This window comes from Fundulus heteroclitus, chromosome 23, assembly GCF_011125445.2.
Source record: "Fundulus heteroclitus isolate FHET01 chromosome 23, MU-UCD_Fhet_4.1, whole genome shotgun sequence".
In the NCBI taxonomy this organism is placed as follows: Eukaryota; Metazoa; Chordata; class Actinopteri; order Cyprinodontiformes; family Fundulidae; genus Fundulus; species Fundulus heteroclitus.
This window is the reverse complement of record NC_046383.1, coordinates 1,996,316-2,014,818: the sequence shown is the minus strand read 5'-3', so window position 1 is coordinate 2,014,818 and position 18,503 is coordinate 1,996,316. Positions and strand designations below refer to the sequence as shown.

Here is an 18,503-nt window from a genome sequence, read left to right as displayed (position 1 = left end):
TTTTTAAAATAAACTTATTCAATCACATCAGATAATTTGACAACCTTCAGGGAATTTTGTTGTTTTCGTGGCTGTTGTTAATTAGGCCACCTAAATCTGGCCTACAAATAATTCAGACATGAAACAGTCCCGAAACTCAAACGGCATCAGAAGGCATCTGTAGAACTCCTTTTAAAGTATACCAAACTATTAAGAAATTGTATTTTTGATAATTGCAATGCAATTCTAAGGTAATTTAAACAAAAAAAGTAAAGCCAAAATAGAAAAGTTCAGCCTTACAATTAAAGAAATTGCGGAAATTTGCAGTGGAGTGGTGAGGAGGGGGGCTTATGATCACACCCCTAACCCGCTGAAACCAATATATCATGTAGAAAAATGCATACAAAGATTGTACATATTTGACAAGGAAATGTTTAATACGATTGTAGCAGAAAAAAGTCTAATACACAGGATTAAAAACAATCCGTCTCATCTCATATACGTAACACATTGGTTTAACAATAATGTAGAAAAAATGTGTCTACAGTCGACGTTTAATAACAGTGTTATAGCGCGATTAAGACAGAAAAATTAATGCCATGTCAGAAGATGTGACTCCTGCTTCACATTATGTTGGTTAAATAAGCTGATCCATTATTATTTATCAGTTTATAAATCTGTAAACATCTGCAGCAGTGGTTCTACATGTCCCAAGTAAACAGGGACAGATCCGACAGCTAAAACAAATCTGAACTGGTCGATTAATACGTGGCCAGTTTATTTATTTTTTTTACAAACTATTTAACCATACAGATCCACAACACAAAGTCTGACTCGTTTTAATGGTGATGAGCTGACGTGTTAGATTAATTGAAGCATCACTGATTAATTATACCCTTTATAAACTACTGTTTTATATTACAACTTTAGTTGAAGTTAGAGCAGAACAACCTTGTGACTTTACCGCCTGGCGGCTGCTTTTTAGACTGTCTGGCAACTGCCATTACTCAGTGATTTCTTTCATGCAGCCATTTGTGCCTTTGACAGCTGCTGTTTGCCTACCTTCTTTTGTTAAACAAGAAAAATTGGGATTTCTTCTGTGTTTCTGTGTGAATAAAGGCAACAAAAGCACACTTCACCTTTATTGGCACAATTAGTGACGATGTGCAAATGCTTTTAATTGAATTCGTCTTCAGTTGCAGTGATATGATGTCCAAATGGATACTTGTGGTGAAAATCCAACAATTAAAAACTTATTTCAAGTCAAAAATGGGAACAGAGGAGCTTATATGGAGCTTGCTAAACACCACCGGGACTTTAACTGGAAGCCTGCGCTCTGGACAAACGAGCCCAAGACTAAATCCTGTTTCCTACAATCCTATTTCCTACTATATATATATATATATATATATATATATATATATATATATATATATATATATATATATATATATATATATATATATATATATGTGTGTGTGTGTGTGTGTGTGTGTGTGTGTGTGTGGTATTTTCAGCTGATAAACAGTAACTCATCTGTTGCTGTAACATTAAAAATGAAGCAATCTAAAAAGAAAATGCAGTTTTGATTCTATTAGCTAAAACAGCTACTGTCCCTTTGTGGTGCTTCTGAAAAAGAAAATGTGCCTTAAAGCCTATGAAGTAATTTCTCTCCCTTCCCTCCATTCCTTGGAAAAATGAGCTAAGTATGACAGGTAAGGCGTTATAAACTAAATTAGTAAAAAAATGTATTAAAGCCAACCATGCCCATGGTTAACTATGATGGAAGATCTACAATGCTGTTGGCCTGTTTTAAATAAAATCTATTGGTCTCTACCAGTGAACAGAAAAAGGGCAATTTATCAGGCGTTATCCAAAAAAAGGCTTGCTCCCTCCTTGTGAAATGTAGCAGGTCAAGCCTAAGTACTGTCCTATTTGCAAAAAAAAGTTGCGCAAAGTAATGACGGCAGGAAATTGTAGCAAATTTAAAGGTTGAACATTTGTACATTTTCTTAGTGTAAGAGCGTCCAGCAACAACAAAAGCGATGTATTCCAAGGCTTTTACACACCTCTACCACGGTGCCATTAAATGTGGAGGGTGCTGTGCATTTAAGGTTTCCGAGAGTCGCCTCCAGTAATATTAATGTGAAGGGAAGAGTCAACAGCTGACCTCTGCTCTACAAAGCTCAATTACTTCTTTCATCCTGCTGCTTCCATCCAAACTCGCAGACGTCCCTTTCCTCGCTTCACAGCCAGCTGTTTGACGGATAAACATCACAACAGCGGCTCCCAGAGCTGTGATCATAGTTCAATGCTTAGGGCCGAGGAGATGAAGATGGGGGCGTCAACGTAGGGGAATGCAAAAAAAAACAAAACACCATCCAGAACACATATCGAAACCTTTCTCCAAATCCGACTTCAAAACAGTGCAGGAAAGGCTTCTTTATATCACGCCATTATCAAACCTGCAACCAAAAGGTTAACGGATCACCGCCATTTAAGAAGATTTTGCTGCAGAAAATGCTGCTATACACTCATAGCATGTGTGGAGAACAATGCTCACGAAATACCCTGAACACGTTATTGCTAAAAATAGGAATTTTAGAGTAAAAACAGAGAGTTCTGGAACAGCTGTAGTGTAGGAAACGGTCTCTGGGGCTGCTCAGAGACACGTCCGAACACACCATGGCTCAGTGAACACAGCAATTTCTGAGAACGGGTTTTGGGGACGTTTGGTGATAAAAAACAGCGCTAATAATAATAATGTCTCAGGTAGACCTCGAACCCTGCAGTAGGTTCCCAATCGCAGTCATTCATAAAGCAGCCTCAGCCTTGTGCTCGCGTCCCATCTTCATCATAAACCCTTGTTGTAGGTCAACACTCTGCAATCCGTTGCCATGGCAATCTCCGGCTCAAGGCGAGACACCTCGATCTGCCAAAAAAAAAAAAAAAAATGAATAAAAAAAACAAGAAAAAAGAAAACATGATGCTGAATTGATTGAGCGGTACGTCTTTGTGTTTATCCTTGAAAGTTGTTTCTGGTTGTGCGAGGGCAGAGAAACCCTGCAGGGGCTGTGGGTGCTAAGTGGAGTACATTTAATGCGAGTACATCTCCACAGCTGCTCCATGAGCCATCTGGCCTTTCAGAGCCGCAGAACGCAGCGTACCTGAGACATCTGAGGGAAGAGGCTGATGGCCACGGGCAGGGAGAGGCCGAAAGTAACCAGGCACACAACGCTGTGGATGGGCAGCAGAAGGCGGCGGTTTCTCTGCAGGAATCGTAGCCTGTGTGAGTCAGGACACGGATAAAAAAAAAAGGGAAAGTTAGCCCGCAGCGCGGATTGATCCGAGCTGACTACTGCAGCGCCTGGAGTTATTTTAGGCTCATGTGCGGATCTAGGGGAGCTATTTCACACAATTAGGGGGTGGGGAATTTAGCTGGAAGGAGCTTAATTAACCAGACAGCACATTTCTTCCTTTTTTTTTAAATTAAAAGAAAATCACAAGTTTATTTTTTCCCCTCTTTTTGTGTTTCTCTCTTCTTTTCTTTTCTTTTCTCTCTCTCACTGTAGCCACCTCAGGGCACAACATATGTTGGCACAGATTCGGCACAATATTACCGACTATTTTCAAACCCGATTCCTTCTGACAAGAGTGTCTAACAAAGGAAATACCAGTAACACAACATTAGTATAAGAGTGAGGTTAAAAAGGTTTACTGGGTTATTAAATAGTGTTAAACTGAGAACTGATTGATTGCTTTTGCAAATTAATCACAGTAAATAATTGATTCAGAGGCTCTCAGAAAAGGAAGCTGCCCTGTTAAAATGCCACGTGTGATGTAAAAAGTAACAACATGGTATATCATTTCCAAGCCTTTTTAATTTTTAATTTTACATATATTCTGCACAACTGAACTAAAACAGTTTGGATAAAAAAAACAGCTTTGATAAAAAAAAAAATAATCTATGATCCAAAGGTTTGCTTATGTGTGCACCCTTAGACTTTTTTCTTTAACCACATTTTGATTTAAGTTCATTATTCAGTCTTCTCTGGCAGGGGTCTGGCAGTGTGTCACATCTTAAAATATCAAAGGCTCACTAATCAGATTTGGGGAAGACCTCGTGCCCATAGCTCTTAGACCAGACAAGTAGAGAATAAAGAAGATTGCTGTCACATGTGGAAGATTTAGAACATGTTGGACATTCAGGCAACTCATTCAGTCACACAGCCAGGGTTTTGGCAGCCTCCCTAGCCGGTTTCTGTCTCATCTTTTCATTAATTTTGAAAAAATGTGCAGCTTCTGCAGAGTCCGTGTTGTCCCATCTTTTCTCTAAAGATTGGTGATAGACTTCACTCTGCTATATGTATTTATATACCGCAGTAGACTTTTCTTTGTATTCTTCTCCTGACTGATCCCTTTGAACAATGAGGTCATTGTAGTAGTTTTTCTTACCCCTCAGAAAACTATGGATTGAATTAAATTATGCAAATGAGGAATTGAAAAGATAACCCTATCGGTACGACTGAACTTCTGGTTTATTTATTTATTTATTTCTGGTTTATCTGATTCACTGTAACTGGTGTAAAAGGCCATGTCAAACAAGCTAGAGTTGAATTGTAGATGGTATCACACTATAAATGGAAAAAGCTTTGAATCCACTGTAGGGACAAATGCAGATAGGATAACATCAATGTTGCAGTTTTAAAACACAAATCTTATTCTTTAACATTTGTCTTTATAGGAGCCTACTTAGGTCTCAAATATTAAAAACAAATGAATAAAAATAGATAAATAAATTAGTCAATACAAGAAAAATGTTTCTATGATGATACATGAGCATGAAATAAATGCATCCTTTATGCAGAGTATTTGAAAAATAAGCTTGTTTTTGTCAGGTTCTTAGAAAGTGATAGTCGCTCAGGGACCCAGAGGACCAGTCTGTCGGGTCAAAAACTTGCAGCCTTTCCAGGACGCGAGCGCCCTGCTCTATCCACCAGGCCACTACTTCCCCTCTTTAGAACAAAAAAAGCTTTATAAGGAAAATATGTCTAATAGAGTTGAAGTGTCTCCTACGGTTTTATACAATGCCACAATTATCCGCAGCCCTGGTAAAGATGTGTACTGCGGCCTTAAAGTACATTAAAACAAGGCTTTTTCCTGGCATACATCCCAGCAAAACTGTTGGCAGGTGTATAGCATCAAGAAGTTGGTATAGAGACTTTGTGTCTGACTGTGAGATTATTTTCCTGGCAAACCTGCTTGCTGGGCATGTTGGCAAAATTCACTTGAGCCCTCGTCCAGCTTCGTTTGTAACAGCTCCAGATATTTCAGTTGATGATCAGCGCTTCAAGTATAATTAGGGGCTATATCTGGACTTATGCAGATAAACATACATCTATCTTTTTTTATTAACGACACGTTTTCTTGTCTTATCCATTTTCAACAGTGGCTTAAAGAGACAGGCCTCTCTTTCAACTCGTTGTTACTCCAGCAAAACAGAATGTCGTGGATTAATGATAAAGTTTCTCTGATCATCTTAGAAATATACATACAGTATAAATATGAATCATAAAATTGCTCCAGTTACAGGTCTTTTATAGGGATTGCTAGGAGTGTCATTAATTGAGACAGAGGTGGTTTTGTTAAACACAATCTTTTCTTAGCAGGAGAATATTTTCCCTGTTGAATGAATGTATTCAGATGAAAGATTGAATTTTCTACTGCAATAAAAAAAAATGATTTCATTTAATGTGTTTTACACGTCTTTAGCAAAGGTGCCAATGATTGTGTAGGGTGCTGTAATTTATTCACACAGAGATGGAGCTGCAACATTTAAATACATCCCCTATATAATGGGGGGAAAAAACAGTTTTTGTGCCATTTAAAATACATTTAAGTTTAGGCAGACACATTTTAAAAGTCCCTTTAGCGTGACCTTTAAAATTATTGGAGAATCTACAAGCATCTAAAAATACTTTACCTTTCTCAGTTTAAAAAAACTGTGATCTTTCCATTCAGCCTCCAATGATTTCAATGCAAACAGCTTAATTTTCTATTTAGTGTATTTAAAGAAAGCATCAAACTAAGCTGAGACATGATATCTCAGGTTTTCGTTTCTGCAATAGCATCTGTGTCAAAACTGTGTCAGCTGTTCATACAGTATATAACACTGATTCAGGTAAATTACTTTAGAATTTACCTGACCTGAATTTACTACTAAATTACTTCTTTGACCAGACTGGAGAAAAGGAACATTTGTTATTCCTTTTTTCTTGTCCTGGATGGATGCCGCAATGCTAGACCTGTAAAAGTCTGGCTGAGGACAACTATAGACTTGCTTTGGAAAAAGACTAGTTAGTTAAAATACCTTTTAAACATGAGTGATTGGGTATTAAACTGCATTAATACTGCATTAATCTCTTTTTGTATGGTCATGACCAGGAATTCGTCACGCAAACAGACTCAACCTTTCCTTTAAATGTAGGCTACATTGTCGTATAAATTCAATGAGTTTCATTTTAAACATCATTTCAGAATACTTTATCTTTAAAAATTAGAGATAAAAATAAAAAGAGAAATACATTTCAGGAATACAACATGTTGGTTGCTTTATTTGATTTCTCAAATGCATTTTAGGTTTCCTTTTTTATGATATTTAAAAAATATAGATCTTCAGCATCAAAACCCTACAGTTAAATGCATTTTGTATTCTTATATAGTTTTATGGTTTCTAAAGCTGACTTAATTGGTCGCTTCAAACCTATAATATAAGGCGAGTATTTATTTATTTTCAAAAGCAAAAAAAAAAAAAAAAAAAACACCAGTTTGTTTCTGCACCAACCTTTCGAGGTAGGACATGATGATGGGAGGCAGGACGAAGATTGGCATAGGAAGGACCACGCGTGTGAAGGCCGTCTCCATTATTGCCTGCGGATAAACATTTGAAGCTCATGCACAGGTAATAATAATTGTGGAGATTGCTTGTGTTGTATCCCAAGCGAATCGGCCATGTCAAAAGTTTGCAAAGTAGCCACCATTATATTTTAAATTCCCAGCCATACAAAATAAAAAAAGAAGACGCTTACATGTCTAGCAGCGATTTTGGAGGACCCCACCACAGTGCCGTTGTTGTCCAGTACATCGATACCTTCAGACAGCTCATTGTGCCTCATCAGAGCTACGTTACAGATGTTTGCACTCGCTAAAGGTGAACAAATCAGGCATTATAAAACATCTGACTGGAAACTAACCAACAAAGAATGAAGTCATAGATTAAATGGAAAACATGCTAAAAAAAAACAGTAAGATTTTAAATTAGGTACACATTTACCTTCATATGTATCTAGATAATAAAGAGAATGCCTCTTCTATGAGAGGTTGAAGCTCTAACATGCAGAGGGCCACATAATAAATGGCCTGTTCATGACAGAGGGTCCTTTGAAAACCCACCTACAGCTGGGAAGGGGACAAATCTCTGGATAATCATCCTGGTGGAAGGACTCAGTTTGTTGGCCTTCTGAATCAGCACATTCAGTCCTACCTATAAAGAAAAAAAACATACAAAATAAGCTGTAACCTGTGCAGTCTTAATTAGCTAAAACTTGTGTTGTTGTTTTTTTGAGTGGACTGAATCCAACTAGTTTTAACTTAACCGCTGCAATTACTAATACTTCTAGATTTCTGTGGAACTGCAGCCCAGAAGTAACGTTTTCCGCTTCAATGAAGAAAGAAGCTAACTCACTGCAATAGAGACAGCACTGGTCACAGCTCCGACATAGCCTTGAAGAAACTTAGATGTGGGAGTAGGCTGCAGATTAAAAAGCAGTGGAAGTTATTGAATGTATTCATTACATTTTTAGATAATAGCAGGAATTTGAAAGGTGCATAGCCACGTTATTTGACTTTTTTTAATGTATACGTCAATAGCTCACTCTAGTTGCATACAAAGCTTTTATGAAACATGATCACATCCTGCTGGTGTATTAGTTATTATTTTTGGTGTTTTATGCTTTGTTTGTGCTCAGTTTCTTAGTAAATTTACCATATTAATGGATGTACGTATTGCGCATGGGATAAAACAAGGAAGTGGCTAACAGCTATTAGCATCTCCAGGCAAAACAATGAAGAATGTTCCAAGATCTAGATGGGGAAAAAAACGCAAAAAAAAAAATATGACTCCAAGAGGGAATAGGCTGGAAGAGTGGCTGGGAATACAGTATGAATGTTGGTGTTCAATGAAGCGGATGCTAAACCTGCTGATTGCTCAGATGTGACCACAGAGTTGACTGACATGAGTAAATGTTCTGATATGAGGCTCTTAAAGTTTCTGTAGATCAGTTGGTCTTTGATAACATCGAGCTACCGCTTTACTGCAAGGCATTGCATAGGGTCAGGCTCGGTCCAGCATTATTTAATTTTGATTTATTAATTAAGCAGATCAGCATTATGATAGTTCTGCGATACTGTCGCTAGATGGCGCCACATTTGCTTATATCTGCTAATCACGCCCAGCGCCGGGGCTATTTTTATCCACAAAGAGGACCATAAAAACATTATCAGGATGGAGGCTTGGTGTAAATAACCTTATTTTATCATGATCAAACAGTTTTTGGTCTTTTTTTGAGCATATAAGGTGGCTACACACCTTTAATCCTTATGATATTAGGATAAGAGAACGAAAGGTAAGATGTTTTTACCTTTGTGGCATTCCGATTAGCATAGTTGACACAGGCATTGTGACTCTGGTTCAACCACTGAAAAAAAAAAACATAAAAATACAAAACACAGACCATCCATAATCAATGATGCAGGAAAAGAAAAGAAGTAGGTAGTTCAGTCTGAGTGGCAAAGTTGACCAGATGATCAAAATGGATTAAAAAAAAGCCATGCTATGACTGTGCCAAAAAGTATGTGGACCTTTAAGTATTTTCTATAAATATGCATAAATATGGTGCAAGACCATGTAATTTTGTCACAAGGATTTAAACATACAACTCATTTTGTACCATTTGCCCAAAGCGGATAGATTTTGATTAAGTTTAAAAATAAAAATCTCAAAATACCAGTAGCCTGTTAAAGATTTAAGTTTTACTTTCAACACATTACCCGAGCTCATACTGAATCTGAACGTGTTGTATTACAACTGGAGTGGATTTCACTGTATAGAGCCTTGCAATGGTATTCATCCTTTTTGAACTTTTCCATCTTTTTTGCGTTGCAACTGCAAACATCTAACTAGACTTTTATATAATGGACCAACACGAATGTGGCAAGAGGAATCTCAGACATGGTTTGCAAACTCTTCCAAAAAAAAAATTCTGAAAAGTGTAGCAGTAATTTACTGTCAGCCCTCTTCAGTCAATATTTTGTAGAATCATATTTTGATGTAATTACAGCTGAACTCGGCTGACCATGTTTTGGTTGATCTTAAGTTGTGCCATATTCTTCTTTTTTTTTCTTCGGGAAAAAAGCTGTTTTAATACCTAACCTTTCTTTAAACATTTCCACAGTCTTTCGCGAATGTGGAAATGTTTAAGGAATTTAACCACTTTTGCACAATACCGCTTTGATTCTTGCTTTGATTCGGTGCATTATGAATAAATTATACTGAACTATGTTTGTTATGCTTGGATTTAAAATCGGGTTTTCTTTTTCTCTTTTAAAAGGGAAATTTCTGATACAAGTCATATTTATACACACATATAAATGACTCTAAAGGTTTGGGATACTTTAAAGCACCACAGAACAATATGGTTATTTCCAGTACCTGCCATATAATGGTAGACATCACAGTCTGGTTTGGGAGGAGAAGGCCAATGACCTAAATGAAACCAGGAAATAAGAGCTTATTTTTAACAAAATAAGTTCAAAGTTTCATTTCATCTGTTCCCAAACATGATTGCATTCACGATCATATAAGTTTGTGTGAATGCGAGATCAATCTGCATGGTTTTTACGCACAACTTACAATTGGTGTTCCAAATGGTACATAACCTGCACAGTGAAAACGTGATTTTCAGGACAATAGCCATGGAAAATAAATGGTTTGATTTGAGAAGATTTAGAAAAAGATCTTCATCTAAGGGCATACCTGACATTCGGAATGGCATGAAGATCTTCTCTCCTGTGTCAGGGTGAATGATGGCCTGCGGCACAAAGCATGAGAGCTTCCTCATGCTGCCACGAGCTCAGCGATTTGGATGTATGAAAGTGTAGCTGAGATGAACAAAGCATAGGCTTACCTGTTTAATTTTCTGGGCTTCCCACAACTAAACAGGAAAACCAGAATTTTATTAAAAAGAGAATTTTGTTTTTTCTTTTTCACATTTTATACTTTTTTCCCAACAGGGTAGATAACGTACATAATGAGCTAGAATCAAAATTTGACATATTTGATCATGCAGTTGGTTAAAATTCACTGATTACACCCGATAACACTAAAAGAAATAAACTCTTTCTCACTGTCTTCCACAAAGAGATGAGCCTCATTTTTAGTTTTGAAGGAAACGGGACAGTCATACATATTTTAGAAAATGGGACCGTTTCATTGCATTATTTCTATTGTTCTCAAGCTTTATGAATGTTGTCTGAAACCCAGTTTGCATCAACTCTGGTAAAGACTCACCTGATCTGCAGACACTTCAGGAGGAAGTGTGCCGTGTTTATAGTCATCAAGGATTTTGATGCATTCTTTTAACCTTTTCTACAAGCAAGAAACAGGAAGAAATAAAATAAAATAAGCCAAACATGCTGACTGGGTGCTTTCGTAGATATACCAGCATAATTGCTTGTAAACATGAATAGTTAATCAACCAATCACATGCATGCAACACAGTGCATATAGGTACCTGGATGTGATGAAGATACAAGCATTAGATAAGGAAGGCAAAAAGTATTTAAGTGTTGGTGCAAGACAGGCTAGTGTATCAGAAAGCGCTGACTGACTGGGATTTCACAAAGCACCGTCTCTTGGGTGGATAGAGCATGGGTCAAAAAAGAGAAAAAGAAATCTGGTGCGCAGCAGTCATGTGGAAGAAAATGCCTTATTGACATCAGAGGAGAATGGGCAGAGTAGCTCCAAATAGAAATAAGAAGACAACAGTATGTGAATTAACCACCCGCTCCAATGAGTCTTGATTTCAGATGCGTTTTCAGAACGTTTATTTTTATTTATGTATTTATTTTGTAATAGTGTCTTGTTGGGCAATGTGGCAATAAGAATTGTTGTCTTAATGCCAAAAAGAGCCCAACAGGTTTTACTTTCAGAAGTGGAGCCGTACCGCTTTCGCCATAGTGCTCCGCTTGATTTATACATGTAAATAGTTTTATTATAATTTATGCAGGGAAGATTTCATGTTATATGGACACTAAAACAAGAATGTAGAAGAGAAAAAAAAGGAAAAAAAAGGAGAAAATGTGAGAAATAGAGATAAAAGGGAAAGAATGATACAACATCCTCAGTCTGCTTCCTCACCTGCGAAGAGAGACGCAAAAAGAACAGCACAACCAGCCGATGAAGAATTACACATACAATCAATTAACGCCTTGGTACCATCACTGAAGTATACACAGTATTAATTAATATAACATGTATAAAGTTACAGCTGAAGACAATAACAGGGGCTTTCAGATGCAACATTTAGATAGCAGGGTCATCAGGGTTTATTATGGACAACATGAAAGCATTGAGCATTTTGACTTGCAACTGGCGGGGGCCAGATAATGGTGTGGGAGATATTATTACGCCCTGCTTTCAGCCACTTAGTAACTGGAATTAGTTCAAACGCGACAGTCAACCTTAATATTCTTGCCGGCCATGCCCATCTCTTTATGACCACATTGTACTGCATTTCTAAAAGAATTGCTCTTTCTAGGCTGGATATTTTACCTATATTATCCTATGCGAAAAAATATGCTGTCATTTAATTATTTAAAATAAATCAATGTTATCGGAAAGCTAATTTTTCCTTTGAATAAGGAAGCAGACTGTGCAAAATAATGGTGAATAACATAGGACTCTGCAGACAAAGGACATCCACAACGTGTAAATATTAGCAAAAAATAAATAAAAGTAATTTAACAGGAAGCTTTACCTCTGAAACAAACAGGGTGCTGGGGTCAATGATGTCAATAAAGTGTCTCAGGCGTCCAAGGAATGAAGTCTGAGAAAACAGCATACCACAGATTAATTTCAACATTCTCATACATATTTCAGACCAGAAACCTCCCCATTGTACAGTGTCAACAAAAGAAATTAAATAAAGCTGAAAGCCGGGACGTCTTCTGAAAAATCACATTGTGTTCTTAAGTGAGAAATGAAATGAAACGAGACATACAGGCACTTCATAATTAAGATATGGTTGATGGCCAGTGGTTAAATACTCAGACTCATCCCAATAATTATCTAAATTAATCTTTGGGGAATGTGGAAACAAAACACAATTCAGATCACTTCAGTGTGAGGCTCTAAGCTGCTGGTCAAGCATTCTGTTTTACTCTGTCTACATCAGCATGCCAATTGCTGAGTATGTGTGCCAGCTCTTTGAAAAGACCCCCTAACAGTCTGTGCCAAGAGTCTCTTTGGCAACCTCGGTGAGCAAAAAAAACATGGCAACCAGATTCAGTCAGATTCCCTCTGAGATATTAGTTATGAAGAGCAGAAAACTGTGGGAACAGGATGTCTTATTTTAATGATCTTCTTAGCAGCCGATCCTAATTGAAATGACTGGGAAATTCTGTCAGCCCAAACCGAGACTGCAAGACAGCCCATCATTCTGGGTTTTCCGTCACTGCTGTTCTGTTACTGCACATCTCGTCTTCTGACAGGCCATATGTGCTGCAGTGCTGTTTTGCAAGAGAGGTGGAGAGAGCGCGGATCCATGTGAGGAGCCGGCTTTAATTATGCATGAGTTCCAGCTCCCCCGAGAGAACACAACTAGGCTAGCAAAGATGGAATCCGGCACGAAGCGCGGACCAAAAAACAAGCGAGATGTGTGCTGATTCGAGGGCTGGCCTAATTTCTTCTGCTTTGATGCGAGACCCGGGAGGTGTTACAGCAACTTTATCAAGGTGTTGTAAACGGAGATCGTTAAAATCGTTTTGTCTTGATCTTCTTCAACTGGTTTAAAGCACTAAAAGAATGCACACAAGAGCAGCAAGAAGCACAGAAGCAGAGAACCCTGGATGAAAATGATATAATGATCAATTCGTGATCGATGAATTACGATGCCATTCTAAGTGAAGATAGGTGTACAGAAACCAACTCATGCATAAGATCTGAACATCCAGAATAAAACAGGAATCGATTGTCTTGTTGATTATTTTCCAAGCTGTTTTCTTTTTCTTTGTACTCAATTGGCATTTCAAGGAGTTGTGTGTGACTTTGAGCTCCGTTTTGACCTTTTCTCTCAATTTCCCTTCTAACTGAACGTATTGTGTGTGGAACCATGGGATTTTAGAGCTATTTTGTATTACTTTGGGACTCGTTTTGTGTCATTGTTGCATCTCCTTATAGCAGTTTTGCAACCCTTAGTGGTCACTTTGCATCGTGCTGCAGTCACATTTTTTTATTATTTTTTTTAATTTTAGCAAGCTGTAGCTCATTTGAGGTAATCTGTGGCTTTGACCGCTGCATTGACGGGAGGGGGTGGAGGTGGTGGAACTTAGAGGAGGTGCCACTTTCAAGTCTTGCTAACTCTCCAACATTATCAGCTATAGCTTTAAGGAGTTTGCATTTTTGTACCAGTAACAAAATTCTGTTATTTTTAAGACATTGCATGCGCATTCATGTAAAATATATCTCTAACATCTTATACTACAAAAAAAAACAAAAAACATGCTCTGTTCCTTTCCATATATGGAAAGCATTTTTTAAATATATATTAAAAATCCAACTTTTGTCAATGTTCTTTTAGATTATTATCAATAAGCATATCAAAGGTTAAGTTACCATCAAGCCACATGCAAAATTAAAGCATAGTCCTGTCTTTATAAGTCCTATCTAATGTAACATCTGTAAGGGTATGGGTTAATGAGCAATGAGTGTGAACACTGTGTAATTCACCTTTTTGCCATATTGTAAATTGGTCAAACGACTTAAAAATGTTTCACTGCCTCAACAGAACATGATTCCACTGGAAATAAAATATGTATGTCATCTGCATAGAGGTAGACCATAGTTTGATTTAGAAGGTATGCACAATTTTATGAAACATGTAACTACTATTTTATTATTGGATATTACAATGGCAATAGACTAGGATTGACCTTCATTTGTCCCCCACTCTTCTGTTTTTTTCCATGATCACAATGTCCAATAACATGCCCTGCAAACTTTAAAATCTGTCACTAAAATCTACTATGAGCACCAAAGACAGAGGCTTCATGCAACTGACCAAATAGATTAGAGGTTTTCAGAGTGTGCATTCATTGTATCTCAAATTGCCTAGTGCACCAAAGATTGCATCCAAGCAATCCATTCAAACTGTATATATTTGGTGAAAAAAAGAGAACACGTCCCAAGACATACCCCTGAAGAACATCTATCTTGGCCTCTATAGCTGGAAGGTTGAATTTATCATTGACATATACTAGGTCATCGTCTTCATCCACTTATTTGACAATGGGTGTCAATTGTTTAACTTTAACTGCAAGAATTACTGACTCAAAATGAATTACCTTTTAGAATTTGTCCGATTATTTGGCAAGTATTTTACAAAATGGCATGGCAACACATTTTTTGGTTCCAACGATGGTTAAATAATGAAGAATTGTAAAATGTATTATTCAAAGCAAGGTCTAAAGGTCCGAAGGTCAGCATTAAACTTCTGAGTGTTTTGAACTGAATCTGTGTATGAAGTGGATTATTGATCCGAATTTTGCAGAAATATGGAGAAAACCACCAATTGGTACAATGAATAAATTTAACACCAACGTGTCTTAGGGATCTTTGAGAAAAGTAGCCCAGAGTGTAAAACGTCCAAAGTGTGAAGAAGCTCAAATATAATAGATCAAAAAATATTTCATTTAAGCAGGCCTTTGCAATTTCCATATTGTCAATATGGAAATTGCAATTACAATTTGTTGTCCGGGTAAAAAAAAAAAATAGAAATAATTCCAAGAATGAGCCATGAGGAATCCCAATCTTCTGAGCTGCAGACTTGTATTTATAGGGCGTTTTCCCACCAACCCACTCTGACCATCTAAAGCCATTTCAGGCTCAGAAGCAAAACTTGTACAGGCTACACCACTTCAAGAACTTTTACATTATTAGGTAAGCCGCTGAAGAACATGGCATGGCAGTGGTTTTGTGGGTAAAACAATAGCCATATTAAAGTAAACAGCCTCAGATACCTATCTACTCATCTGGTAAATTATTTGCTTCAAGTTGCTGTTTAAATGAAACACTCTGAGGCATCTTCGGTTACCAAGCAAACTGAATTGGCATGAAGGTCGCATTATCGAGGGATGACCAATAAGAAGTACATTTTTAATGGACAATGAAGCTGATCGGGTCATATTTATGCAGAAGAAATCACAGCATGTATCCGTCTACGAATAAACTTCCGTTTGTATCGGACTGGATTTATTTGAGAAATTATTTAGAAATGAAAAGAAAACCAGCTATGTGTGCCGTTGTTTTAAAACACGCCCTCTGCATTCCTCTGGTCTTTGACACAGCTGAGTAAGAAGCTGTTGCAGAATTAACTAAAAGCAAATAACGCCGCTTAAGCGCATCAACCCCCCAAAAACTAATCTGATCGCATTCAGAAGTTTTTGACGAAATAAAAATCACTGATGCACGTCGGAGGCAACTTTCGCAGCAAAGAGTCAGCATCCTGAGCGGGGCGATGAGGGCGGAGGAACAGGATGTTTTCTCAGCCGAAAGCCTTTTTAAAAAAAACACAATAAATGTCAGGAAACCGGACGCTTAACAGGAGCTCCTACCTGATCGTATCGGGGTCTCCCGAGCTGGAAAGCGGGACACGCTGCAGATTCCGCCATGGCACCAAACTCTTTTTATTTATTCACGACCTGAATCATTAAAACGGGCTTTCATAGTCGAGCGAACTACAGTGAGGAGCGTGTGTGAGCAACTCGAGCGAAGCGATGCGCCCCTAAGCCTGCCGGGAGTGGTAGTTTTTTCCTTTGCCTTAACACTGGCAAAGTTGATGCGCATGACTACACATCCCAAATAATCGATAAAGCTGAAAGTCATTGCATAACTGTTCGGATTGATCTTGGGAAGAGATAGCGACAGATGCGCTCGTAGGTGTCAGGTTGGCCCTATAATTACTGAGTGTGAGGAGGAGGGGGCGTGGCCTCAGGGAAGAGACGCGATAATTAGACCTGGACTCCTTTCAGGAGAGGCCTGCAGTGATGTGAATCACCACAATCACGGTCAGCCCTGTTGCAAAGGTGATAGACTAGTACTAACCGTCTGCCACCAATTAAAAGTAAATAGCTTTTCCAATATGAGAATACAAGTCTAAAAATGATTCAATCATTTTATATTTTATTTTTTTTAAGTATCAATTCCCCTTGAATGCTTTCACATCTTGTCAGGATACAACAAACAAACATAATTGTAAGGCAGAGTAGTGAAATGGAAGAAAAGGGATACATATTTTTAATGTTTCTTTAACAAATAAAAAAAGTGAGTTGTGTCTTTTGTTGCATGCCATTAGCAGTTGATACTCAGATATCCCGGCTTCCGGTCAGAGAACGTGGTTGGTTGTCGGATCCAACATGGCAGGTCCTCGCATCCACAACAGTATGCTGTGATAAAACATGTTTATTTTACAAGTCACAGCTGTAAGAGTGTGTCTAAAATCAATGTTACATGTAGCGGCTGCAAAATAACAGCTTTTTCCGGCTGTCGCCATATTGGAATCCCGACCTTTTGTTTCTTTTGATTTTATTTTGGAATCCCAGCTTTTCCAATAGTATTAACTGGAACTTTTTTTTACTTGGGTTTACAGAAATTCCCATTTCCTAGTTTTGTTTTCCGAGGCAAATGGAATCCAACATGTCCAGTCCCATTTTGTTTGATACCCCTAAGTCACATCCACATGCGTAGTGTTTAATCTCAGTATAAATATTGCTGTTTGTGACAGCCTCTAAAATGACTCGGAGCACATTAATAAAACAAAAGTAAAATGAAGGCCAAGCAACACAACAAACAGGTTGGGAACAGAGTTAAGAAGAGGTTTAAAGCAGGCTTGGGTTCTAAAACCATATCAGAAACGTTGAACATCTCATAGAACGCTGTTCTATCCATCATCCAAAAACAGAAGGTGTAAGGCGCAGCTCCAAACCCAAGACGGCTGTGGGTCCTCCTGGGGGGGGGGGAGCAGCGGCGGTTCACAGAGATTCACAGCTGGGTGCAAAATGCTGGCAAGTAATGTGTACATGGAACGCCATAACCAGGTGGTGGGAATAGTTTACAGAAACATCTGTGCACAGTTCTGGCTCGTGGTCCCGTTAGCCAAAGTAAGAGGGAATGATGTTGAACAATAGGGCTAAAATCCAGTGAATTTTTCGTATCCGGACCGGTAAACAGTGAATTGCTAATAAACCAGACTTGGGGGGTGTACAAGGCAGAAAATACTGGTATTGACAGATGTAGCAATCCCAAGCAATAGTAACTTTAAGAAGATGCAGCAGGAGAAACTGAGAAAGGCCAAGGGTTCAAGGAGGAGCTTGAGAAGTCATGGAGTCAAGGTCTGAGTGGTGCTGGTGGTCATTGGTGCCCTTGGAGCTGTCTCCCCAAACTGGGGGAGTGGCTACAGCAGATTACAGGAACAACCTCTGAGAGTTGAGCAGGTAAACTAAATGTGAGCTTTAAACAGTGAGATGATTAGCCCCCACTGACAGAGGAGAAGGAACTTCTTATAGATGGACCCTAGATTTGCGTCATTTGGGATAGGAAACACCACATCACCACCACATCTTTTTACCTCTGCCTACAAGCTTTTATAAATTCAACTATAGTAACCCATCAGGATCTGAATTGTAAGAGCCTTTGAATGTTTAAAATCATTTTTATTTAGTGAATTCCTGTACATTATTTTATACTTTATTTTAAAAAGCCAGAATAAAATAAAGCTCCAATTTCAATGTAAAAAAAATTCTGTGTAATAGTTTGCGGTAATAAAATAAAATTAAGGTAAGAAAAACATCTCTTAACAATTTCCATGGGGAAAAAAAGCCAAAGTATTCAAATTCAAAAGGCTGATTTCAGTGTCTCAAATCTCACGTCTTAAAATTGGTGACTTTCTGTTCACCCAGAAAGGAACAACCAGTACTGGTTGCTGTAGACCATCAGTAGATGTGTGAGTATTATCCTCGTTTAAATTAAACAAAAGGTCCACATGTCTTACATTAACATCTATTTCTACCAGGTAAAGAAATTCAGTCCTGATTGGAGGTAAATGTTAAAGCTTCTGCCTGCTTTCATTTATGTAAGCTGTAGTGGAATTGCTACACATGGTCTCTGGAGTTAAAGTTATTTTTCAATCAAT

General features: G+C 38.0%; 1 protein-coding gene across 3 annotated transcripts; it reads right to left on the bottom strand.

Annotated features, from left to right (window-relative positions):
- Positions 1 to 1,456: 1,456 nt before the first annotated feature.
- Positions 1,457 to 16,261, bottom strand: sfxn5b (sideroflexin 5b). 3 transcript variants are annotated; one of them, XM_012879832.3, is made up of 14 exons: positions 15,928 to 16,261; positions 12,075 to 12,143; positions 10,607 to 10,684; positions 10,224 to 10,250; positions 10,073 to 10,127; positions 9,950 to 9,975; positions 9,749 to 9,802; positions 8,679 to 8,735; positions 7,724 to 7,789; positions 7,432 to 7,522; positions 7,068 to 7,183; positions 6,824 to 6,909; positions 3,147 to 3,264; positions 1,457 to 2,911 (listed from the first exon to the last, which is right to left on the bottom strand). In XM_012879832.3, exons 1-14 carry the CDS (start codon positions 15,982 to 15,984, stop codon positions 2,834 to 2,836), a joined length of 978 nt encoding a protein of 325 aa, XP_012735286.2. In that variant the 5' UTR covers positions 15,985 to 16,261; the 3' UTR covers positions 1,457 to 2,833. The 3 variants fall into 3 exon arrangements, with proteins under 3 accessions (XP_012735286.2, XP_021162784.2, XP_035983324.1); XM_021307109.2 differs by lacking the exon at positions 8,679 to 8,735; XM_036127431.1 differs by lacking the exons at positions 9,749 to 9,802; positions 9,950 to 9,975; positions 10,073 to 10,127.
- Between the last annotated feature and the right edge of the window lie 2,242 nt (positions 16,262 to 18,503).